This window comes from Geotrypetes seraphini, chromosome 2 (assembly GCF_902459505.1).
Source record: "Geotrypetes seraphini chromosome 2, aGeoSer1.1, whole genome shotgun sequence".
NCBI classification, from domain to species: domain Eukaryota; kingdom Metazoa; phylum Chordata; class Amphibia; order Gymnophiona; family Dermophiidae; genus Geotrypetes; species Geotrypetes seraphini.
In genome coordinates this window covers 31,849,484-31,877,236 of record NC_047085.1, presented here as the reverse complement: position 1 = coordinate 31,877,236, position 27,753 = coordinate 31,849,484, and the positions used below count along the sequence as shown (strand labels likewise).

At 38.4% G+C, this 27,753-nt stretch overlaps 1 protein-coding gene across 3 annotated transcripts in view; it reads left to right on the top strand.

The window, feature by feature from the left end:
* Positions 1–27,753, top strand: part of PHF20L1 (PHD finger protein 20 like 1) — a 306,054-nt gene that overhangs the window by 264,768 nt on the left and 13,533 nt on the right. For all 3 annotated transcript variants that reach the window (XM_033931888.1, XM_033931889.1, XM_033931890.1), the window contains 3 exons: positions 7,747–7,928; positions 19,170–19,269; positions 26,704–26,899. In XM_033931888.1, the coding sequence (XP_033787779.1) occupies positions 7,747–7,928; positions 19,170–19,269; positions 26,704–26,899 (478 nt within the window). The remainder of the gene's footprint in view (positions 1–7,746; positions 7,929–19,169; positions 19,270–26,703; positions 26,900–27,753) is intronic.

Below are 27,753 nucleotides of genomic sequence, written 5' to 3'. Positions count from 1 at the left end.
GCATTTTGGATTACGAGCATGCTCCTGGAACGGATTATGCTCGTAATCCAAGGTACCACTGTAATGTCAAAAATTAACCTGACATGATTTCGGGATACAATAACTCTAGAAGAGTTTTCAACTTAAGGGGTCCCAACTATACCCCCACCTATATGTTTTGTTACCAGAAATGCAGGTAAATGAGATGGTTTAAGAAAGACATATTGGATGGACTTGTCTCTAATTCTGCACTTCTGAATAGCTCTAGATAATCTGAAAAAATTTGCATTCTAAATCCAAAAAAATACTTTTCTTTTTTTAAAGTACATTCTTAATATCCAAGTTTTATCCGGTGCCAACACTACAGTGGCAGCCAGAGTTGACACTTCAGATGTATCAGTATCTGATGACTCAAGACAGCAGGAAAGTCCAAAGAAGGAGCATTCGGTTTCACATTTCGTTGATCCTCCATGGGTCTTGACAATAAATAATATATAGAATTAGATTGAAATAAAGCAAAAGGTATAAAGATAATATCTGTTTAGTGGATTAACTTTGTACATTGTTTGATTTCAAAAGTAACTCATCTTAAGATCATAAATAAGCAAATGTTGACAACTGCCAGTATGTGTAAGTGAAACATCAAAGCATTTCAATGATAGTCTCAAAGGAGGAGGGATGCTGCCATTTTTTTGAGATGGGGTCCCCAAGCGCTGTGAGGCTTCGAAGATTGCAACGCCTTCACTATTGAGGGGCTGTAAAGAGTGGTTTTCCGTCTTGTTAAATATGTGTTGTAGACATGGCTGTAAGTGAATTTTTTATTCCCTGATCTCCTGAAGAAGCTCCTGAATGGCAAAATGGGCCCCCTCACGATCAGAGATCTATTTGATCACAAGCTTACAAGCTAAGTCCTTGTTTAATTTATTTTTTGTAGATTCATAATTTTTGCATACTTAAGTTATAATATGGAGGGGTTGGTAGACTGATTGATTAAAAAGACAAACCCATTGAATGGATCGGCATTTGCTGTCTTATTGTAAATGAGAAGAGGTGTCTGAGGTCTTTCCACCTTAGTTAAAAATTTCTATAATTAATTTTGAGAGATTTGTGAGATACCTTGCAGCCAACTTAAGGTTTCTACACATTTAACATATTTATTCTGTTTTTACAATGAATTTATAATAATCTGAAAAATTGTATACCTGCTCCACTTTTTGATGGTTAAAATTAAACCACAAAAACAACAAAGGGGGAAAGCCCTTGGTACACCAAGCTGCCTAGTCCTAAAATGTATACTGAATCCTCAAATAAATAAAAGAAGGACTGGCAGAAATTTGTCAAACACTTATAACAAGTTAGTATAAAGCAGTGCTCAGAAGAGTGTTTTGCTCAGACCACACTTCAGGACAAGCTCGGGTATTTGTGCATCTGAAATCGCAAGATCATAATCATTGCACTGAGATACTGTTGTTAAATTTGTGTTGATGAATATTACTCAAAATTTAAAAAAGAGTTTCAAAGTTGTGTTAAACAGCACACTTATCTGGACTTTTTACACTGGGCTCTGGGCTCTAATGTGTTTAGCAAATGCTCCCTCCCACCCAAGAAACCAGCGTGGCAGCGGTCCTGAGCCACAAACCCTTTCTCAAGTCCTGAAGCAGCAGAAGCTGCCCACTCCCTCCCTCTCTCCCTTCCTTGCCCGAAGCAGCAGCTGGTCAGCAGGAGGCAGCGCTCAAAACATGCTGCTTGCGGCCAGCCCTCCTGGCAGGGCCTTTCCTCTGATGTGTAGGAAGTGACGCATCAGAGGAAAGGCCCTGCTGGAGCTGGATGCAAGCAGCCTGTTTTGAGCGCTGCCTCCTGCTGACCAGCTGCCACTTCAGATAAAGAAGGGGAGGGGGAGGTTGCAGCTCAGGGCCCACCGCCTGCTTCTTCTGTTTCGGAGCTTGAGGGAGGGGGGTTTGCAGCTCAGGACTGCTGGTGCTTCAGGAGTGAGGGAGAAAATTGAGAGCTGGCAAACACACTTTGTATATTACAGTAACTCTCAGGTGACCAGAAAAACAGTTATCTGGCATCCTGGATAACTGAGATTCTACTGTAGAAGTATTATCCCAGGATATGCAGACAGCATATTTTCACACATGGTTGACGTCACCAACGGAGCCCTGGCATGAACCACTTCAAAAGTGCATCGCCATTTTAAGTCTTTAGAATGTTTGCGATAACCTGCACCACGCATGCACGAGTGCCTTCCCGCCCGATGTAGGCGCGCGGTCCCTCGGTTTCTTAGTTTCTGCGGAGCTAAGAAGATGCATTTCAACAGCCGTTGAAAACTTTTTCGCCTTCCACTCACGCGTCAGTGACTTTTTTAGTCATTTCATGTATTTCTTTTCTTAGGTTAAAAAAAAAAATCTTTTTTTTTAAATCCCTCGCGGTTTCTGGCTCGGCGAGGCCTGTTTGTCCACCTTGGCCACCGTTTTCAGTTTGGACAAGGTGGTGTTCCTGTCGATGTCACGCCTGCTGACAGGATTTAAGAAGTGCGGTCCCTGTGTTCGGCCCATCTCTGTGACTGACCCACATCACTGGTATTTCCAGTGTTTAGGGCCAGAGCACCGTCCCGAGACCTGTGTGGGTTGTTCCTCGCTTCAGAAGAGAACTTTGAAAAAACACCTTCAACAACAACCACTGTTTGGTGTCACTATGAAAGGGGAACTGACATCGACACCGACGGATCCAACCAAGACTACACCTCGCATCTCAACATCAGCAGATGCACCTCCGGTGTCGCAGCATTCAGTGGGTAAGCCGACTAAGAAGCTTTCCCCTACCCCATCTGGGACTCAGGCCAAAGTGGCATTGAGTCGACTCATGCCTATCTCGAAGAAGTCCTGTAAGCGCCTGGTCCTGATTTTGGTGAATGCCTCTACATCGGCCTCCTCATGACCAGAGCGCAGCACCAGTGGTACCGGCAAAAAAACCAGCTGTACCGGTGCTCTCCCTCAAGCAAAAGATTGACAATTTGCTTAGGGAGGAATTGGGTGAGCATTTCCAAATGATGATGCCAACGCAGCTTATGCCCATGTCGACACCAACTCTCCCGGTGTGAGTCCAGTCTGAGCAACTGACGACACCAGCCACACCTCATTCGGATTCTCCACTGGTGCGGAGATCGACACAGGAGTCGATTGTTCCATCTTCATGGCACCAGTCGTCCTCGACGCAAATATCTGGAGAGGTGACTCCGGTGCAGTCCCAGAAGGCCTCTCAAGTCCAAGTACCTCGAGGCTTCGACACCGAGTCTTCGGCACCATCCTCATTCCATCCAGGATTCTGATTTATTTGGAGACTCAGAGCAGGAACCATTCTCTACTGATGCCAAGGATTCTTCGGGTTCAGATTCACCTCAGCATTCTACTCAGGGACCTACTGCTTTTTCTGAGCGGTCCTCTTTTTCCAGATTTCTCCGTCAAATGTCTGAGGATCATTTCATTCCGCTGGAAGCAGACTCCAAGCATAGCAAAGAGTTTTTAGAGGCTTTAGATTATAAACAACCTCCTAAAGACCTGCTGAGGCTCCTGCTCCATGACATCTTGAGAGATACTTTTTATAAGAACCTCAAAACTCCTCTCTCCATTCCAATGGCTCCTAAAAAGTTGCACTCTTTGTATAGGGTGGTTTCTCTGCCAGGTTTTGCCAAACTGCAACTCTTCCATGAATCTTTAGTGGTAGAATCCACTTTGAAAGAGTCTTCTGGAGCTAGTGTCTATGTGTCCGTACCTCCTGGCAGAGAGGGTAGGGCGATGGACAAATTTGGCAAACGCCTTTATCAGAATGCAATTATAATTTCCATTTTTCCTTTTACCTGAAACATCTTATCAAACACATTTCATCTTTTCAAAAGTATATTCCATCACGCAAGTTACCGGTGTTCCAACAGCTCATTGCTTCTGCTTTCCAAATGCGGAAGTATATGGTCCGCACTATTTATGACACTTTTGAGCTCACCTCACGAGCAGCAGCCATGTCGGTGGTTATGAGGCATCTTGCGTGGCTTCGTGTCTCTGAGCTAGATGTTAAACATCAGGACCTCTTGGCTAATGCTCCTGCCTAGGGGATGAGCTTTTTGGTCCATCCATGGACATGGCAACTCAGAAGCTCTCTGCCCATGAGACACTTTGGGACACATTGATTAAACCGAAGAAGAAGCTTCAACCTTTCCGTACTTTTAAGCCTGCTTCTTCATATCAATGCAGGTATACTGCTAAGCCTGCTACTCCTGCTCCTCCAACCTAGGAAACAAAAGCAGAAACCACATCAGCAAACTAAACAGCAGGCTGCTAAGCAAGAACCTACCCAGCCTTTTTGACCTGTTCATCAGGAGCATAGCCACAGTTCCAATTCTCCAACCTGTGCCTCAGCTGATTGTAGGGCGGCTTCAACATTACATAAACTGTTGGGAGCTCATCACTACAGATCTCTGGGTTCTAGATATCATTCATCAGGGGCATGCTCTCCACTTTCATACCCTGCCTCCAGATCATCCTCCAAGAGAGTCTATTTTGGACCCTGCTCAGAACTCTCTTCTCCTTCAGGAGATCCAATCTCTCTTTCTTCTAAATGCCATTGAAGAAGTTACTCTATCTCAACAACATCAGGGATTTTACTCCCGGTACTTCTTAATTCCAAAAAAGACGGGAGCACTGTGACCCATTCTGGATCTCAGAGATCTCAATAAATTTCTAGTCAGAGAAATTACGGATGCTCTCCCTCGCACTACTTTATCCACTTCTGGATCAGAACGAATGGCTATACTCTCTGGATCTCAAGGAAGCCTAAACTCATATTCCAATTCATCTGGCTTCCAGGAAATATCTCCACTTTCAAGGCAATCAGCGTCACTAACAGTACAAGGTCCTTCCTTTCGGTCTGGTATCTTCTCCCAGAGTCTTCACGAAGTGCCTGATTGTAGTGGCCACATCTCTCTGATCCCACGGTCTTCAAGTCTTTCCTTACCTGGACGACTGGTTGATCAAAGCTTCTTCAGCTCAGGAGGGGTGGCTCTTGCAACATTTCAGACCATTTCCTTTCTTGAAGCTTTGGGATTTCTTCAAATCCAGACTCATTCCGTCTCAATGTCTTCAGTTCATTGGGGCTATCCTAGACACCATCCTCATGAGAGCATTTCTCCCTCCGGATCGCCTGCATGCTCTCTTCAACCTCTTCCAGCAGATCTTAAATCTTCAAACAATCTGTGTGAGGGGCATGATGGTTTTTCTGGGTCACATGGCTTCCACAGTTCATGTGACACCGCTAGCAACATTGCACCTTTGCACTCCTCAGTTAACTCTCGCTTCTCAATAGTCTAAAGCGACAGATCATCTATCACAGCATATTTCTGTCACATCATCTCTTCAGCAGTCGCTTCAATGGTGGATGACCTCCTCCAATCTAACCAGAGGTCTACTTTTTCACTTCCCTCCTCATCAAAGGGTGCTAATGATAGACACATCTCCTTAAGCCTGGGGGGGGCCCACCTGGATGGCTTTCAAACCCAGGGTCTTTGGTCAATCAGGGAGCGGAAATTTCACATCAATTTCCTAGAACTCAGGGCGATGTATTATGCCCTCAAGGCTTTTCAGCATCGCTCAAGTCCTCCTCCTTCGCAAAGATAATCAAGTAGCAATGTACTACATAAACAAGCAAGGAGGAACGGGCTCTCTCCTGTTATGCCAGGAAGCCCAGAAAATTTGGCTTTGGGCAACTGCTCGCAACCTTTTCTTAAAGGCTATCTACATTCAAGGGGAGAAGAATTCCCTAGCAGACAACCTCAGCAGAATTCTTCAACCTCACGAATGGACTCTCAGCTCTACAGCTCTTCATCCCATCTTTGCTCAATTGGGTACTTCACAAGTGGACTTATTTGTGACTCCCCACAATCACAAGTTGCCCCTGTTTTGCTCCAGATTATACTCGACTCACCGTCTGAAAGCAGATGCCTTTCTGCTGGATTGGACGGGCCTGTTTCTTTATGCATTCCCTCCAATTCCTCTAGTGTTAAAGACTCTTTTCAAACTCAAGTGGGAGTTCACCATCATGATTCTCATAGCTCCTCAGTGACCCAGACAGCATTGGTTCTCCCTTCTACTTCAGCTCAGCACCAGGGAGCCAATACTTCTACCGATTTTTATTTTTTATTTTTTCCTACTTTGCTTACTCAGAATCAAGGATCTCTTCTACATCCCAACCTGCAGTTGTTACACCTGACAGCTTGGTTTCTCTTGGGCTGAATCCATATGCTTTACATCTCTCTCAGCCTGTTCGCTATATTTTTGATGCATCCAGGAAACCAGCCACTCAACAATGTTATCAACAAAAGTGGACTAGATTTTCTCTCCTGGTGTCTCCTTCATCATCACGACCTAACATCCTTGTCAGTGGACTTGATATTGGATTATTTACTTCACCTGTCTGACTCTGGACTCAAATCTACTTCCATTCGAGTCCATCTCAGTGCTATTACAGCTTTTCATCTGCCAGTCAAGGAAAAACCGCTTACTGCTCATCCTTTAGTCTCCAGATTCATGAAAGGACTTTTCAATGTGAAACCACCTCTCAAACCTCCTCCAGTAGTCTGAGACCTTAATGTGGTTCTTTCTAAGTTGATGAAGCCACCATTTGAACCAATGGCCATAGCTCATCTCAAGTTTCTCACCTGTAAAGTTGTTCATCTTATCTCGCTCACTTCTGCCAGAAGAGTCAGTGAGTTGCAAGTGTTGGTGGCAGATCCACCCTTCACAGTGTTTCACCATGATAAAGTGGTTCTACGCACCCATCCAAAGTTTCTACCAAAAGTCTTGATGGAGTTTCATCTCAATCAGTCAATTGTTCTTAGTTTTTTTTCCCTAAGCCTCATTCTCATGCTGGAGAAACGGCTCTTCACACCCTGGACTGTAAGTGTGTTTTGGCCTATTACATTGACAGGACAAAGCCACACCACACATCTCCTCAACTCTTTGTCTCATTTGATCCTAACAAGTTGGGGCATCCTATTTCCAACAGAATGATTTCCAACTGGGTAGCTGCCTGTATATCGTTCTGCTATGCTCAGACTGGACTGCACCTCGAGAGTCGTGTCCCAGCTATGGCAGCTTTTGTAGCTTTCCTTAGTCGTGTCCGAGCTATGGCAGCTTTTGTAGCTTTCCTTAGATCTACTCCTATTGAGGAAATCTGTAAAGCTGCCACCTGGTCCTCAGTTTATACATTCACCTCACATTATTGTCTGGAGAGTTTCTCTAGACGGAATGGGCACTTTGGCCAATCTGTATTACAAAATTTATTTTCCTAAAGGCTAACACTCCCACCATCCCTTTCTGGTTAGCTTGGAGGTCACCCATGTGTGAGAATATGTTGCCTGCTTGTCCTGGGATAAAGCACAGTTACTTACTGTAACAGGTGTTATCCAGGGACAGCAGGCAGATATTCTCACAAAACACCCACCTCTCCTGGTTAGCTTCTTATCTAGCTTATCCTTAACTGAGGGACCGCGTGCCTACGTTGGGCGGGAAGGCACTCACACATGCATGGTGCGGGCTATCGCAAATTTTCTAAAGGCTTAAAGTGGCAATGCACTTATGAAGTGGTCTGTGCTGGGGCTTTGTTGGTGACGTCACCCATGTGTGAGAATATCTGCCTGCTGTCCCTGGATAACACCTGTTATGGTAAGTAACTGTGCTATTTAGAGATTCATGGTTTCCAACTGTTATTTTCTAGACCTCTCGGACATGGAGCTCCTGGAGGATTCTTCTACTGAAAGTTTGCTGCTAAGTGGTGATGAGTACAATCAAGACTTTGATTCAGCCAATTTTGAAGAGTCTCAGGATGAAGAAGATGGCATCAACGAAATTGTCAGATGTATTTGTGAAATGGATGAAGAAAATGGATTTATGATTCAGGTAGTAAACAGTTTTCTACGGTAATGTATTGAAAACTGATCATCATGTCCTTTCAGTTTCTGCCTTATTGTTTCTCATTTCTGAATCTACAAATACATTATTTGAGAAGCTAGGATTATTTAAAGGAAAAACATTACAGGACTTTAAGTTTCTTTCTTTGAATAAAAGCAGTTCAGAGAAGGTCAGTGTCCCCACCCAGCGTGACTAGGATTTTTTGACACATAGGCAGGGCTTAATTTGTAGATAAAAAGGAAGTGGAACGGTGTGGAACCAAGACTGGGAGTGAACTTACTCCTATACACACTGTACTCTATTCATATTTGTGCATAAAAAGGAAACTGGTATGTACAGTATATTTCCAATGCATAAGGAACATGAGTCTTTTCACCTCTACTGTGAGTTTTGCATAAGGAATCATCTACAGCTATTCAGCTCTGCCACCTTATGTCAGTGGGCAGTGCCCCATCTCCTCTGTTTTTTCTTCTGAAAGCAAGTTATGAAGTTGTCTCTTCTTCTGCTCTGCTATTGATTTATTATTTTTGAGTTTTTAATCTGAATTTTTGAAGCTTCACTGTGCTCCAGAGGTTCACAGGGTTTCTTGGGCATCTCTGCCTGGTAGAAGATACTGCCTCTGGTTCAGAGGGCTTTAGCTGGGGTGGGTAACCCTTTCATAGGGCACCTACCTAGCCAGCTTGCACAACCTCTGGAAGACATTGGGGGAGGGGGGTCCTGAAATTGAAATTTTGAGGGTTCTAGGGGCTTCCTATAGCCCCCACCCCTTCTCCCAAAAATAATTTTTTGAATTTTTGGAAGTTTAATTTAGCTCCCCCAGGTCTTTTTTTGTGCCAAAACACTGCCGCCGTGGCCATCTTGGATTTTCCAATTTTATTTTAAAAGCCTCTCTCTGCTTCAGAACACCTTGAATTTACTAATAATCTATATGGACTCCCTAGGCATTTCTACTTTTGTATCATGATAATGGTAAAATGTATTTATATCCCACAATACCGTACAGTTCAGAGTATTTTAAATCAAGAGAAACTGCTAAATGCAGCAAAAATACATACATAAGCATATTCACAAAAGATATCATTGAAAAATCTTAAACAAATTTGTTGTATAAGTAAGTCTTTAAAGATTTTCTAAATTTTTGGTATGAAAAAGCATTCAAGAGTAGATCACTTATAGTTTTATTCCAGGCACCCGCCTGATGGGATAAAGTTTTATCCAAAAATCTTTTATAAGTACATCCTTTCAACATTGTAAACAAAGAAGATCTGCGTGTATGTCGGAAACTTACTGGAAAAACAAAATGATTTAAAGAGATAAGTAGGAGCAATGCCTAGCAACATCTTAAAAACATGCAAATTTGAATACCAGTTTTCTGCTGGCTGGCTGTGTGTGGTGCAGTATTTAGAGCTACAGTCTCAGCACTCCCACATTGCCCCTTGTGACCCTGGGCAAATCACTTAATCCCCCATTACCCCAGGTACATTAGATAGCATGTGAGCCCACCAGGACAGATAGTAACATAGTAGATGACGGCAGATAAAGACCCGAATGGTCCATCCAGTCTGCCCAACCTGATTCAATTTAAATTTTTTTATTTTTTCTTCTTAGCTATTTCTGGGCAAGAATCCAAAGCTTTACCCTGTACTGTGCTTGGGTTCCAACTGCCGAAATCTCTGTTAAGACTTACTCCAGCCCATCTACACACTCCCAGCCATTGAAGCCCTCCCCTGCCCATCCTCCACCAAACGGCCATACACAGATACAGACTGTGCAAGTCTGCCCAGTAACTGGCCTAGTTAATATTATTTTCTGATTCTAAATCTTCTGTGTTGAGGGGCGTGGCTTGGAGCGCGCACGATATGGCAGCCTAACTGCAGCGCTCCCGTATCCAGGCAACAAACGGAACAAAAATAATACTTCTACTTTTTCAAATCGCGATTAAAAACACTTAAAACAACGTCGGAGATGGCGAATATGAAGCAGGGGAAAGCTGAAAAACCTTCGACATCAGGTATCTCAGCAAAAAGAACAAAAGTTACTCCCCTGTCACCATCGAATGTCCCGTTCCCGATGGAGACTGAAGAACTCACTGAAAAGGCTGATATAATGACTGAACTGTATAAAATAAAACTGATGCTGACTGAAAACTCCAATAAAATATCTGAAGTAAAAGAAGAGCTTCTTAACATGAAACAAGAAATCCAAACTGAGAGACTGAGAATGACAGTGCTGGAAGAAAAAGTGGAGAGGATTGAATCTTTCACAAAGGAATATGACAATGATAAAAAAGAAATAGCAGCTTTAAAAAATCAAATGGTGGACATGGAAAACCGAGGAAAAAGGAAGAACATCAGAATTTTGGGGCTGGCTGAAAATATTGAAGGAGAAGATCCAGTACAATTCCTGGAAAATCTGTTACCTAAACTGCTTCAGCTCAATTCAAAATGGCCGTTAGAAATTGAAAGAGCCCACAGAATCCCCACAAGAAAGCCTGTAAACCAGGCTGCTCCAAGACCTTTGATATTCAAGGTGCTACGGTATCAACAAGCTCAAGAGATATTAAAAGTGGCAAAGGCAAATAAAAACTTGAATTATAAAGGATCAAAACTGATTTTAGTACCGGATTTTGCTAAATATACTGCTAACATAAGAAAACAATTCCTCACATACAGACAGCAGCTGAAGGATAAAGGATACATATATGGTCTATATTATCCATCCACTATGAGAATATCCAGTGGAAATAAATCCATATATTTTCAAGACCCGGCAAAGCTGAAAGAATTTCTGACACAAAAAGATCCTAAGTTTATATAAAAAACAGAACAATTCAGCTGAAGAAAGAAGAAAGAAGAAAGAAGAATGAAGAGGGAAAAAAATGAAAATAAAGAAGATTATTAAAAAAAAAAAAAAAAAAATTAAAAATTTTTAAGACATAAGAAATGTTATTAACTGGAAATAGTATTTATTGGAATAATGGATGCAATAATATAATAGTATTTAAAAATCAGCATCCATAATTATTAATATCACTAATTATTATTATATTAAAAAAAAAAAAAAAAAAATATATAAAAAATTTTTATTATCAAAATATAAATAAAAAATTATATATAAAATACAAGTTTTAATCAAATTAGATAATACATTTAATTATATAGCATATTAAATTATTAAGATTAAGTAATAATAAATGAGTAACAAAGAAATTATCATTAAATATTGAAAAAAAATTTGTAATTGTTATATTGAGAATAAGATTTAATAATGAAATATATTAATTTATTATAAAATCAATATTTAACTCTGTATAAGGAAATTATAATTTTAAGAAATATATATAAGAAAAATAATTGATTATTTACAGAAATAATTAACAAAATAGATGTCTAATAAATATTTTATTTTATTTAATTATTCAGTCATAATAACTTATTATGATAAATAAGAAAATAAGTAAATGAATGATAGATATTTAATAAAAGATGAATTTATTATAAAACTTATGTATTGACATAAAATGTATATTTTAATCAATTATTCATTCAAATTAATTTATTATGAAGATGATTTATGAAAATGATTGAAATGCATTATTATTAAGATTAATAATATATATTTATATTAAAAATGGATATACTTAATTTATATGAAGATATATAGATATATATATAGAGAATAAGAGCTACATTTGAAATATGTTTATATATTAAGAATATTATATTACATGTATGCATATTGAATATAATTTATGATTCAAATATATATAAATTTCATATATTTATAAAATTTTATAGATTAATATGATTATAATTTTTAATAATATAAGGGTAGAAATATAAAGAATGTATTGAATTCAAAAATATGTTTTTAAATAATATAATGAATTATTAGTTGCCTGGAGATGGAGATGTAGGTTTTGCATGACCAATGCGTGTTCCAAATCAGAATAAGATAAAGGGTGGGAGGGGAGGGAAATTAATGGGTGGGATAGGGGATAAATTTTTAATGAATGTGCTAGGAACTAATCATGTAAACAATCATAGAATAGTGGATAAATATTGGATAAATATAATTATTAATTAGATGGATCTAAAAATGTATTCATTGAATGTCAATGGTTTAAATCATCCTATTAAGAAGAAGAAATTGTTATCGTTCCTTAAAAATCAAAATGCGGACATTTACTTTATTCAAGAAACTCATCTATCGGAAATTGAATCAAAAAAATTATCTGGAGGTTTTATTTCTAAATGTTTATTTGCACCGGCTTTAAAGAAAAAGGCTGGAGTGGCTGTTTTAATAAATAAAAAATGTAATGCAGATTTTAAATTAATTAATTATGATCCCTTAGGAAGATGGGTACATGTCGAAATGGTTCTGGGAAATACTACCCTGAATTTATTCAATTTATATGCTCCTAATACGAATCAAATGGAGTTTTTTAAACAAATTCAACAGTTGCTTTTACCACTGGCTACATCTAATTTAATAGTAGCAGGGGATTTCAATGCTGTAATGGATCCGATATTGGATAAAAAACCAAGTAAAGTTATAAAATCATTAGGCTTAGACAATTTGATTCTATCTTGTGATTTAGTAGATATATGGCGAATTCTTCATTTTAATGATCAGGAATTTTCTTTTTGTTCTCAGGTCCATAAATCTTTTTCACGAATTGATTATATATTTGTTTCTAATAATATAGCGCAGCGCATCTTAAAAGCAGTAATTGATCCCATTATAATTTCAGATCATGCTGGTGTGTGGATTAATCTTCAAAATTATGATGCTGAAAACTTAGATTTAATTTGGAGATTTAATAATGATTTATTAGCGGATTCAAAATTTCTTGAAGATTTCAAAATAAAAATGCAAGAATTTTTTCAATTTAATGAAACAGATGATATTAATGCTGAAATCTTATGGGATGCTTTTAAAGCAACTATGAGAGGAAATATTATTTCATATTCAACATTTATTAACAAACAAAAAAAAAAACAATTTCTTGAGATGGGAAAGCAAATTAAATTATTAGAAAATAAATTAATTGAGAAATGGGAAAATAATACATTACAAGAATTATTAAAATTAAAAGTTAAATACAATGAAATTTCTTCTCAAATTGTGAGAAAAGACATTTTCAACAAACAAGTACAATATTATGGAAATTCAAATAAAGCGGGGAAATTATTAGCAAACTTTCTAAAAGCAAAGAAAAGAAAATCTAAGATTATTGCAATTAAAGACACACAAGGTAATACACATACCAACACAAAAGATATTATAACACAATTTCTTGATTTTTATAAAGAATTATATACTTCCAATTCTTATAAAAATAAAGAACAAGACGGATTAACTTTCTTAAATTCATATATTGGACCAAATATTCCAGATCATATAAAAGGAAGTTTAGAAGAACCTATATCTTTAAAAGAATTAGAAACAGCATTGAAGTCTCTTAGAGTTGGATCCGCTCCAGGTGGAGATGGGTATACTGTTGAATTTTATAAATTTTTCCAAAATATTATATTACCACATCTGTTAAATCTATATCAATATCAATTAAAGAATGGAAAAATTTCTGGTACTATGGCAGAATCGATAATTATAGTCTTACCAAAACCAAACAAAGATCCTACTCTGGTATCAAATTACAGGCCTATTTCATTATTGAATGTGGATAATAAATTAATGGCTAAAGTATTAGCATTAAGATTGGCAAAAGCTCTCCCTTTCATTATTGATGTACATCAAACAGGATTTATTGCTAAAAGACACTCATCAAATAATACTAGATTAGCATTCCACTCATTAAATTTAGCAAAAAATATAAATGATCCAGCTTTTTTAATATCTTTAGATGCAGAAAAAGCTTTTGACAGAGTGGAATGGAATTTTATATACCAAGCTTTACAATGGTTTGGTATAGGATCCGGTTTTATTAAAATGATTCAGACATTGTATAGCTCTCCGGGAGCAAGATTATATATTAATAATAATTTATCAAATAGATTTAACTTGCATAGGGGAGTTAGACAAGGATGCCCTCTGTCTCCTTTACTTTTTGATATTGTCCTAGAACCTTTATTAATTGCAATAAACAAAACTAAGGAGATAGAGGGAATATCATATACCAGTTTTGAATTTAAATTATCTGCATATGCAGATGATATATTATTATATTTAAGAAAACCGGAAACTACTATTCCATGTATACTAAATTTAATAGAAAAATATGGTACTTTTTCTGGATATAAAATTAATTGGAATAAATCTGAAATTCTCCCAATAAATGTTCATTGTACCAAAGGATTATTTGACCCATATTCATTTATTTGGAAAGAGGATGGTATAAAATACTTAGGAATTATGATCAAAAATACAATAGAAGACACAGTCAAAGAGAATGAAAAACTTTTATTAAAAAAAATAACAGAAATGTGTGAGCAATGGAATCCATTACATCTTTCTTGGTGGGGAAGAATTCAAACAATTAAAATGATGATGTTGCCTGTGGTTTGTTACCAAATGAGTATGATTCCAATATTTTTTCAGGGGTCATTTTATAAAAAACTTAATAATATTCTTACAAAATTTGTTTGGTGTGGGAAAAGACCAAGAATCGCTTTAGTATCATTACAAAGACCAATTATGGAAGGGGGGGTAAATTTTCCAAATTTTTATAGGTATCATCAAGCCTATATTTTAAGACAGGGTATGTATTGGATCCTCCCAGACCTTTTAGAAAATGTACCAGATTGGCTATATTTAGAATGGCGGCTCCTGTTCCCTTTATATCCAGAACAATTAATAACTATAACAATGCCTAAAAGATACAAAGACCACAGAATTTTATTTGACACTTGGAAAACATTGAGATATATCAGTAATCTATCACCAGAACCTATTGTTAAATCTCTAAATCAATCAATATGGATAAACTCCAGGATCAGAATTGGCGGATATAAAATCGTCTGGAAACAATGGATAAATGCAGGAATAAGAACATTGAATGATGTCATATCAGAAGGTTCACTGCTTAGTTTTTCACAATTGCAAAACAAATTTGGTTTAAATAAAACACAATATTTTAAATGGATGCAATTGAAGCAGGCTATTCAGGTAGGGTTCCCTGAATGGAAAAATCTAAATAATCAATATAGCCTACAGGTTCTATGTTTCCAGACGGATTTTTTGGGTCACCAAGCCGCAAAATGGTACAAATTGATATACGGATTTTTAAATAAAAAAAAGAAAACAGGTCTTAGAGATATTTGGAGTATTGAGATTGGTCAGAAAATTTCTGAATCTCAATGGCCAAGATTTTGGTCCTGGAGATTAAGATCTACAAGGTCAGCATCTATGAATCAAACATGGTTGTTCTTATTACATAGAGTGTTCTGGACCCCAACGCGCCTGCAAAAAATAGATAGTACTAGATCTAATAGATGCTGGCACTGTAAATTAGAAATAGGGACGTTAGATCATTTAATCTTTTTCTGTCCCTATGTAAATGCTTTTTGGAATTCAATTTGGCCCCAAATTAATAAATTACTAGAAAATCATGTAGGACTCTCATATGACACCATATTATTTGGCACTGCAATGAGAACTATGAGTCCGATTTCAGCAAATAATAATAAACTATTACTGATATTAACAGGAGTCGCCATGCAACAAATTACCCAAAATTGGAAAGATTACACCAAATTAAATTACACATTCTGGTGGAATTCTGTTTGTCATATTTATAAAATGGAAAAAATAATAGCTTTACAACAGGGAAATCTTATTAATTTTAATAAAATTTGGCAACCATTGACAAATTATTCTAATGATTAAGTTCTTAGCACAAGGATAAATAATTATACATGAATGGGGTGGGTTTTGAATAATTAATGAAATATATTTTATAAAAAGGGAATGGGATTTATATTATATATATTATTGTATAAGTGTTATCATATTATATTTTCAACATGATGTATTATTAATGATAATATTTAAGATATGTAATAATTAATTGTATATTATATTACTCAAATAATGTAAGAATGGAAAACTTATAAATAAAAATTTAAAAAAAAAAAAAAAAAAAAAAAAAAAAAAAAATAAATCTTCTGTGTTCATCCCACGCTTCTTTGAACTCAGTCACAGTTTTACTCTCCACTACCCTCTCCGTAAAGTAGAATTTCCTAACATTGCCCCTGAATCTACCACCCCTCAACCTCAAATTATGTCCTCTGGTTTTACCATTTTCTTTTCTCTGGAAAAGATTTTGTTCTACGTTAATAACCTTCAAGTATTTGAACGTCTGAATCATATCTCCTCTGTCTCTCCTTTCCTCTAGGGTATACATATTCAGGGCTTCCAGTCTCTCCTCATACGTCTTCTGGCGCAAGCCTCCTATCATTTTCGTCGCCCTCCTCTGGACCGCCTCAAGTCTTCTTACGTCTTTCACCAGATACGGTCTCCAAAACTGAACACAATACTCCAAGTGGGGCCTCACCAATGACCTGTACAGGGGCATCAACACCTTCTTCCTTCTACTGACTACGCCTCTCTTTATACAGCCCAGCATCCTTCTGGCAGCAGCCACTGCCTTGTCACACTGTTTTTTCGCCTTTAGATCTTCGGACACTATCACCCCAAGGTTCCTCTCCCTGTCCGTGCATATCAGCTTAGGGAAAAATGCTCGAGTACCTGAATGTAAACCACTTAGGCTATAAATAATATATAAATACTAAAATAAATTTTTTTTAAAAATCTATATGCCACATGCCCCTGGGGGGGGAGGGCAAGAGCACTTTCTGTCTCCAGCTGGAAGACCAGAGAAGGCGGTCAAAGTCCAAGAGACAGTAAAACAACTGCTGGAGATTCAAGCTGTAGAGTCTGTGCTGGATGCAGGATCGGGCTTGGGCAGATATTCAAATGACAGTCTTACAGGGAGAAGGTGGGAGACAGGGAGATAAGGAAGGGTAATAGGAAGGTGACAGAGCAGTAAAAATTATGTTTTGTAAAGCGAGAGAAAGCCAATATATTTGTTAAGTCCTGTTTGGTGGATTTCAAAATGTTCTATCATTTTTATCTTAAAGATCTTGCATTCCTAGATTGTCTTAAAATTTCATTTCAATATTCTCATCATGAAATCACTGATGCAGTGCTCTGGTTTTCTGAAATGTTGTTCCATGGAGGTGACATCCTGGTTAGCATTGCAATCTTTAATATGATATCTGTGTAAATTAATCCTAGTCTTTAGCATCTGGCTTGTTTCTCCAATATAGCATCCTTCTCTATACCTTTTCCATTTAATGAGATAAATTGCATTTGAAGATGAGCAAGTGTAGGATCCCCTTTTATTGATTTTTTTTCCCCATCTGGGTGACTGAGGGGTCTTGTGAAATATATTGGCATAATTTGCAGCTAATTTTGTTGCAGGGAAGTGCCATTCTTTCCCTTGTGTGCAGGGAGTGTGTTATTCACCAGTTTCTGCTTCAGACTGGGTGACTATTAATATTTTTTTTAGTAATCCATATCCCTGTAGATCTTTTATGATTCTCTCTGTGGTTTTCTTGCCTTTGTAATGTAATAGGTTTTTGCTGGGTATTTCAAGGGAAGAGGCAATATTCTTGGAGATGATTTTGGAGTTGTATCCCTTTACTCTTCTTTTGAACACAATACAAAGACATCCACAGTACACATTTCTCAAAACTAACATATTCCAGTTCATAAATTCAGAATAAAAACATTTTTTCTATATTTAGAAAAATAAAATGCTATAAAAACAATCATGTTGGTCCCAGCAAGTTTATCTCTTCTGCTTTCCTGTCTATTCCTTCACATCTACCCATTTTACCTCTTTCCTTCCTTTCTTTTCTGTCCATTCAAATTTCACCCTCTTTCCCACTCTTCAGTTCTCCACTTCTGTATACTTTTCACCTGCTTATCAACATTTTCTTCTTTTCTCAGTCCCTAGATTCCCCATTTCTGCTGTCACTCCTTCCCCAGTCTCCTATTCCCTTCTGTAACCCACTTCCCATTACCACATTTTTACCCTCTGTACTCACTTTACTCATCTCTTTGATAACTCCACATGGCTTCTCCCACATAGTTCCATCATGTTCAGCATCTCTCCTTCCTCCACTTTTGTAGCTCAGCATCTATTCTCTCTTCCCTCTCCCCACTGGCCAGTATCTTGTCTCCCTCTCTCTTCTCTCCATCACCCAGCAACTTCCCTCTCTCTAAACTTGCTAGTCTGGTAGCGAAACATTTTCACACTCCCCCCCCCCACACACACACACATTTTTAGCTTATCATTTTCCTGTCCCCTTTTCCCCTCCCGACAGAGCAGCTTCTCCCCTTTCATTCTCTCTCTTCCTCCTAAAATCAGCATCCTCTATCCCTTTCTCCTTCATCCCTCCTTCTTTCTCTCCATTTTCAAAACACTTCACTCTTTCCAACTTCATATCTAGGTTCCTGCTGACTCTTCCATCCCTTCATCTCCCATTTTCTACTCACTTTCCTGTCCAGCATTTCTCCTTCTCCCACCCCAACAATGGTTTAGCATTTCTCCTCCTTCTACCCTAACAATGGTTTAGCATTTCTCCTCCTCTCCCCCCTCATGGACTAGCATCATTCCTCCCCATGGACCAGGGTTTCTCTTTACCTCACACCCTTTCCCAATCAGTAGTCTAAAATTTCCCCTTGCTTCTCAGCTCCCCCATGTACCTTGTAAAAGTGTTTTTCATTGCTGGAGGGCACCAGTAATGAGTAGCAATTTTGAGACACTGCCTGCACCCACCAGGGAGCCTTCTCTCTGATGTTTCCTACCTCTGGAAAAACAGGAAGTTCTGTCAGAGAGAAGGTTCTGAAGTTGGTGCATATGAATCTCTGCTATGCCAGTGGCCTTCAGCAGTGAAAACCTTTTAAAAAGGTATACAGGGGTGGGAAGTGAAAGGCAAGGGGAACTGCCGGATCGCCAGCTAGTGTGGGAATGAAAGTTGAGAGCTTGAACTGTGGGCAGGGGATTCAGCAGCAGGAAGAACAAGCACAGGAATGCCATCCTTGCACAAATTAAGCCCTGGACACAGGTATGTGTTGCACATATGAACATTAAGTTTTGTTGATTAACTGTATACTACAATAGCATATTTCACAGACTATGAAATGTATCTGCCTGCAAGTCATAACTTGCCAACCTTGTTTTCCTAATTTTGATGGCAGTGTGAAGAGTGCCTTTGCTGGCAGCATAGTGTTTGTATGGGAGTATTAGAAGACAGCATACCAGAGCAGTACATCTGTTATATTTGCCAGGACCCACCAGGTAAGAAATCCTCAGCATAAAATCTCATGTACAGTGGCCAAGGTGCTTACATTTCATCTGTGGTGAATACCAATTCTTCGATAAATCCTTTAAAAGTATGTGCTCATTATTTTGACACAGGTATGCACATAAATAAATTTCATAGGGCAGAAATGTTTTTGAGCAGATCACAACAGTATGATAAAAGTAACAGTAAAGACCCAAAAGTCACTTTATAGTAAAAAGACATGATGTTTCCGCATACACTTACATCAGGGGCATAGATCTGTATCTAAAAGATAATAAGGTATACTTCAACACATATGTACATACAATATACAGTACATATGACATTAAAATTATAAAAGCTAAATTAATTAAAAAGACAAAAAAAAAACCCATTGTTATGAACAAACACAAAGCCACTTTTCAAATCCATAGTTCCTCTTCGGAGGTTTTTGTTAAAAAAAGCTATTTGTTTCTAAGCTATCTACTAAACTTGAATAATACAAACCTTTCCACAAATGCATAATAATATATTTCTAGTGCAATATGGAACTGTATAGGGTTTTGCATCTTAACCCAAAAATGTCATTTTTCTCCCCCTTCCCAGAGAGCTGCTCCTGCCCCTCAGTTTGTTTTCTCTAAGCAAATTGCTCAGAAGCATTTCTGCTCTGTGGTTTTATTATTTTCAGGTGTTTTTCTAAGTGTTTCATTTGAGGTTCCCACTTGTTGGGACCTCTGCCTGAGAGAAGAGACCGAATCATGTTGCTGAAGTTTGCTGCTAGCAGGTTCAGCCCTTGGGGTCACCTAGATAGCCAGCCTACTTTTCTATTGTTTGAAGCTCAGGGACCATCTTCTTTGTAGCTGCTCCCATCCTTGATTTATTTAGGAGCTTGAGCACAAGCTGTTTGGTTCCTTCTCACCTTGGCCAGGATTAAGAGTGGACCAGCTGCATGGTCGTCCCCTCCTTCACAATGAAGTTTTCTGGGGGTTGAGGCTTGGTCCAACTGGCAGCCTGAAGACCAGGTTTGTCCAGCGAATCTGTGAGGCAGATTTCTTTTCCATTTGTTCCAACTGAATTCCTATGATGAAGCAGGCAGGCACCACATGGCATAGTGAATAAGGTTCTTATAGCCTATGGGGAAAATTGAGGGGGGGCGGGTGTCTTCAAAAGCCAGAGCCTAGGTCCCCTCTACTAAAACCCCTTTCCTTGTGTTTTTTGTCCTTCAAGGAAGTCTCCACTGGCTGTTATTGGTGTGAGTTTGCTGGCAGTGGCCATCTTAGATTTTAAACATATATATAGATGAAGGTTGGGAGATAGGGGGGTTAAATGTATCATTAGATTTTTATGTAGTAGATATCCCATTATTTTTTTATTTTCAAATTTTTCATAAAGTGAACAAAATATTAAATATCAAAGTGCTATTGTGTAATAACTTGTTGAATTATATTATTTTGTGCACTTGTCAAATTTGAAAATGAATAAAGAATTGTAAAAAAAAAAAAAAGATTTTAAACAATCTTTTTTTCTAAACCCTCCATCTGACTCAAAACCCCTCAATTTTCCTTAAATCTGACTGGGATGGACCCCTCAGACCTTCCTTCCCCTATATCATGCCAGGTTTGTGCTGAATGGTCAACCAAGGAGTGTCCATGTCCCACATATGGTGGTGGCTGCAGGCTGCCGCCCTTCCTATGGGAATGCCTCTTCACATTTCCTTCTGGGTGATACTAATGACCGAGGCTAGCTTTTACGGTTGGGGGCAGGGGTCATTGCAACAGACATCCAGTTCAGGGTCATTGGACACTGGCTCAGTTGCCTGGAACTCAGCCATTCGACTAGCAATTCAGGCGTCAGAGAAGTCTCTGGAAGGCAAGGCAGTCAGAATCTTCTTGGACAGTGCGACAGGGTGGCCTATGTGAACAAGCAAGGAGGCACCAGAAGTGCCCCGTTGTGCATAGAAGCTCAACTTCTCTTTTGGTGGGCAGAAGCTCATTTGTAAGCTCTCTTGACCATGCATGTAGCAGGAGGAGAAAATTTACAAGCCGACTTTCTTAGTCGACAGACGCTCAACCTGGGGGAAATAGTCTCTGTCCTCCCGGGCATTCAACAATATACACAAAGATGTCTCACTTTTACAGCCAAAGATACGAGCCCAAAAGCGAAGGGTTGGACGTGTTAGTCCAACCGTGGCCAGAGAAGGGGCTTTTGTATGTGTTTTCCCTGTGATCCCATGCTTGATCAAGTCATTCACATAATTGCAAAGCATCTGGGGTTGGTAGTCTTAATGGCTTACAATTGGCCCAGCAGGCTGTGGTATGTAGACCTAGTTCGTCTCCAGAGGGATGAAGGCCTCAGACTGCCGGTCCAAGTGGACCTTCTCACTCAAGGACCTGTCTTTATTGAGAATATGAAAAACTGTAGAGTTTACGGCATGGCTCTTGAGCGGGCGGCCCTGATGAGCAAGGGTTATTCAGACATAGTCATCACTAATTTGTTCAGTGCTAAGAAGCCGTCGACAGTGGCAGCTTATACTAAGGCCTGGAAGTTCTTTCAATGCTGGTGCGCTGTGAAGGATATAGAGCACTACCAAGCTCCAATTTTGGTAGTCTTGGACTTTTTGCAGGAGGGGCTTCAGAGGGGTCTGTCGGTTAGATCACTGAAAGTGCAGATAGCAGGCTATTCCTGTTTCCAAGCACAGGGAGACAGAGGCTCCCTGATCTCTCACCCAGATGTCACCCAGTTCATTAAAGGGGCTTTTCAGTTGAGCCCTCCAGTGTGTCCCCCTTTCCCTTCCTGGAATCATAATACTGTATTGCAGGGTCTCTGTGGACCTCTGTATGAGCCCTTACAGGAGACTTCCCTTCTGGATCTTATAGTCAAGATGGTTTTCTTGGTGCCGATTACGTTGGCAAGATGAGTCTCCAAGTTGCAAGCTGTTTCCTGCAGGGAACCGTTCCTCAAAATTACCAGTCATGCCAAGAAATAGAGGCCGGTCTAAAGCCTCAATTTCCAAATGAATTAAGATGGCCATTTCCTCTATATATGTTGCCTACAGTAAACAGCTGCCGATTGCATTGAAAGCTCACTCCACCAGAGGAGTTGCTACCTCATGGGTGGAGACTAGGGCTATCTTGCCCGAGATCTATAGAGCAGCTACCTGGTCTACCCTCCATACCTTTACCAGGTTCTATAGGGCAGTGTTTCTCAGCTCGGTCCTGGAGTACCCCATTGCCAGTCAGGTTTTCAAGATATCCACAATGAATATGCATGAAAGAAATTTGCATATAATGAAGGCAGTGTATGCAAATCAAGTTTATGCAAATTCAATGTGGATATCCTGAAAACCTAACTGGCAAGGGGTACTCCAGGACCAAGTTGAGAAACACTTCTATAGGGTGATCGTAGCAGCCACAGGACACCGTATTCCAATCTTCCATTCTGAAGGCAGACTCAGTGGGCCCACCCTAGATTCTGGGGACAGTTTTGGTATGTCCCTACGGTTCAGGACCACTAGACACATTGTACTAGAAAGATTAGGTTCATACCTTGATGATGATCTCTCTTGTAGATGTGTCTAGTGCAGACATGGGCAACTCTGGTCCTCGAGGGCCGGAATCCAATCAGGTTTTCAGGATTTTCCCAATGACTATGCATTGAAAGCAGTGCATGCAAATAGATCTCAATTATATTCATTGAGGAAATCCTGAAAACCCGATTGGATTCCGGCCCTCGAGGACCAGAGTTGCCCGTGTCTGGTCTAGTGGTCCTGAAGCCCCGCCCTGTACATGGGCTCTGCCTGCCTTCTGCCTCGGTATCAGTCTGGAGCTGAAGAAATCTCTCTTTCAGATGAGCTGAGAGAATAGAAAAAAAGCAAGGAACATTTGAGAGTTTATAGTCTGCTTCAAGTCTCTGCTGGAGAGCAGGACATGCAACTAGCTACAAGCTCTATGTAAGATTAGTACTGGTTGCATATGTTTTTGTATCTCTTTTATAGCAGTTTGAATATTATAATGTTTATTGATAATGTTCATTACAGAGCAGAACAGAATTGAGGATTCTTCCGTTTCCCTCCTTCCGGTTATGTCTTTCATTAAAGTGCTACTTGATTGCTTTTGTGCGAACTGAGGGAGGTAGAGCAGCTCCCTGGGAAAGAGGTAGAGTTGAAAAGATGATTGATAGTTTTCTGCAAGCATATTGCGGGTTCAGAGGGGTTTGGAGGGGGACAGCCCACTGACCACCAGGGTTTCATCTTGGAGGCTTGGTGTGGTGGGGAGTTGGGGGGGGGGGAAGAGGAGTAGAGCTTGCTGTTGGAGTTGGGTGCGCTGGCATGGGAGGGAGTGGGCATCCCTCCTGCTGATCTTTCAAAAAAAAAAAAAAAGGTACGATATCAGGGTTGTGGGGAGCTTCTAGCATTAGGGGAGGTTTTTTGTTTTTTTATAGGTGCAGCTCTTGTATGTGTGTTGTGCACACCCAACAGCTGTGCCCATTAAAATAGCAGCTATTACTTATTATGACAAGAGTTGCCAATCAGCAGATTATATTTAATTGGAATAGATTAAATTATAGTTTTTGGTGGAATTCATTATGTCATATATAAAAGATGGAAAGAATGTTAGCCCTGCAGAAAGGTAATTTTAATAACTTTCAGGAGGTTTGGAGGCCATTAATAGAATATTGTAATGAGTAGTTATTGGACTATCATTTTTCCCTAATAGGTATAATTGTAAAGTATTGGGGGGTGGGTTTTCTGATTTGATATTAAATGATTAGATTAATAGGACAGAATATATAATATATGATATATGTACTACATATGAATTAGTAGGATTGGGAGGGAGAGTTTAAATATTAATTTAAATTGATAGAGAATCAAGTGATATTGTTTAAGTTTAAATGTTATTTTATGATACACTTGTTGTAAGATGTAAAATGAATAAAGAATTTTTTTTAAAAAAAGGCAGCCCCTTGCTGTCTCTGCTTGCCGCTTCAGGCAGGGAGAGCAGAGGCTGGTGTTTTGTGTTTTTTTGCAGGCAGTCAGACAGAAGATCTTGGAGAATGAGATGTACAGTGTCCGCATCTATGAGACAAACTGGGTTTTTCCTTTTACATAGAGCATTTTGGACCCCAGTTAGATTACAGAAGTTAAATAGCTCTAAGTCTAATAGATGCTGGCATTGTAATCTTGAGATTGGGACATTAGATCATTTGTTATACTATTGTCCCTTTATTTTGACCTTTTGGAAATCAATCTAGACCCAAATAAATTGTTTATTAGGGAATCCTGTGGCTTTGTCATATGACACGATTCTATTTGGTATGTCAATGAGAACAAAGAGCCAAATTTCATCAAACAATAATAAGCTTTTATTGATTATGACAGGAGTCGCCATACAACATATCATGCATAATTGGAAATATTGGAGCAGGCTTAATTACAGTTTCTGGTGGAACTCATTGTGTCACATCTTTAAGATGGAGAGAATAATTGCCATACAAAAAGGGAATTATAAAAAATTTAAAGAGAAATGGGGGCCATTTACACATTATTGTAATGAATTGATACCATTTTTCCATTATAAGTACAATACAAGTGAAGGGATGGGAGGGGGGGAAATTCTGAATTTTATTAAATGTTTAGATGAGTAAAAAAGAATACTTCATAGGATATATATTGATTACATATGTTATGGTAGGGTTGGGAGGGAAGGGGTTAAATTTTATGTATTATTGTTAAATATGACAGAAATTCAAGTGATGTATTTAGTTTCAATTGTCAATTTATTGATACACTTGTTGTAAGATGTAAAAATGAATAAAGATCTTTTAAAAAAAAAAAAAAGAATCTATGATTTGCTGCATTTGATGCACTTTTAACCAAGTCCCTAAAGTAAAACTTGGTATCTTATATGATAATGCTATTATCATCTCACTCTCCAGCTGTGCATATTTGTCAGATTATATGAAATTTGCTCTTCAAGCTGAATTTATCAGCCTAAAAGGATTGATTTTGATACATAGAAAACCAAAAATAATCATTTTGAAATGAATATGTTGCGGTGGATTGCACAGCCCTAAAAATATTTAAGGGGCGTGGCTTTGGAGCGGAACTAAATGGCTGGGTAGTGGAGTTGCTCTGTGAAGACAAGCTATTTGACAGAGATCATAGCCAGAAAAAATTCAAATTTCACTCTGAAAAGTGAGGTAGAGGTGGATAATGATCACCTGATTTATTTTTTTGCCACAAATTCTGATGTACTTTTTGAAATGGAATATTATAAAAGTAGTCGCTTATTGTTGTGAGCCTATTTTATAAGGATGCAGTGATACTATGATACTATATTATTTGGTACATCTATGAGATTTAAGAGTCCAATTTCAGCAAATAATAATAAACTTTTATTAATATTGACGGGGGTTGCCATTCAACATATTACTGGAAATTGGAAGGATTATACTAAACTTAATTATACCTTTTGGTGGAGTTCAGTTTGTCATATTTATAAAATGGAGAGGGTGCTTGCTATACAGCAAGGAAATTATCATAATTTTAAAAAGATTTGGGGGCCATTGATTACATATTCTAATGATCAGGCACCTTAAACACCTTGTTATTATATAAGATATAGGTGGGGTGGGATTGGAAAATATGATATTTGATAATTCGTTTAACATTTTTTTATTAATTTTTTCATATAACAACAAGTGTATCATAAAGATTCATACAATTACCTTAAGTATACACTTGATATCTCCATAACATACTGTACATACAACATATCTTATATAATCCTTAGTACAATTTTAGATATCATGTAAAATTTAATAATTTTATCAACTATTATTCAATTATGAATCCCTTTCCCTCCCCTTATTTTGTTAGTTGCATACAATATAACAACTATTATGATCATTTATTTATATTTTATGATAAAGAGAATAAACCTATTTATTTTTATTTATGATATTTTATAATTGATTTATTGTTAATGGGTGGGATGGGTGGGAAGGGATTCTTTTATACTTTAATGATTATAAGTAAGATTGTCAAGTGATTTGTAAAAATTATTTGGATTGATTATTATACACTTGTTGTAAGTGATGAAAATGAATAAAGATTTACAAACGAAAAGGATGCAGTGATGTAGAAAACCTGCCAAAATTTTGCCTACAATATGGCTGAAGTAAACAAGTACGTGCATATGTTATAACCTATTTGCATACTTTGTGATTCTGCCTGTGTTCTCCCCTAACTACATATATACCTTGGTCTCATACATATAACATGTACTGTATGCATGGAGTAGTTTTATGAGTCCTTTTTTGTATATATTTAAAGCATATATATGTGAAAAAGCCTTTTAAATTACTCCCCCTCCCCTTTAAAAGCATCTTAGATATGACATTTGACATAATTGTCATCATAAGTCCAGTTTTTGTTTTAACCGCAGGTCAAAGGTGGAGTGCAAAATATCGATATAATAGAGATTGGCTGAGCAATGGGCATATGTGTGGATTATCATTTTTAAATGAAAATTATTCTCATCTGAATGCCAAAAAGATAGTTTCAACACATCACTTGCTGGCTGACGTGTACAGTGTAAGTGAAATACTGCATGGATTACAGCTGAAGATTGGGATTCTAAAGTAAGTGTAGGTTCTTTTTAACAGACACATTTTTACAAGGTTCACGGTTGTTATAATTAGTGGCATCTGAAAGACACCGAGTGCATTTTGTGAGTTTTTTTAATTTTTGTAATGTTTCTGCAACTCATATTTCTACTACTACTTTTAATTTATATAGTGCTACTAAACATACACAGTGCTGTACATCAAAACACAGAAGAGACAGTCCCTGCTCAAAAGAGCTTACAATCTAGTCAAAACAGACAAACTGGACAAGAAGAAACATAGAAACATAGAAGATGACGGCAGATAAGGGCCATAGCCCATCAGGTCTGCCCACTCTACTGACCCACCCCCACTTTGCTCAGGTGGGGGAATTACACAGGGAATAATAAGACAGATATTGGTACTTAGAAGGTGGGTTGGAGTTTGGAATTGAAGGCAACTTCAAAGAAGTGGGCTTTGAGTCTGGATTTCAATCCTGCCAGAGAGGGATGTATCGAGTCAGGCAGTTTCTTCCAGGCATATGGTGTGGCAAGGTAGAAGGGCCTGAGTCTGGAGTTAGCTGTAGAGAAGGGTGCAGATAAGAGAGACATCCAATGAGCGGAGTGCCAGTGGGGAGAGATACTGAGGAGCTGCAGAACGAATACACTTGTAGGTCAGTAAGAGGAGTTGGAACTGTATGTAGAAAAAATAGGGAGCTAATGAAGTGACTTGAGGAGAGAGGTAATGTGAGCATAGCAATTGATGGAATATGAGACGTGCAGCAGAGTTCTGAACAGATTGAAGGGGAGAGAGAGGGTTTAGCAGAAGGCCAGTGAGAAGTAAGTTGCAGTAATCTAAGCAAGAGATAATGAGGTTATGGAAGAGGGTCT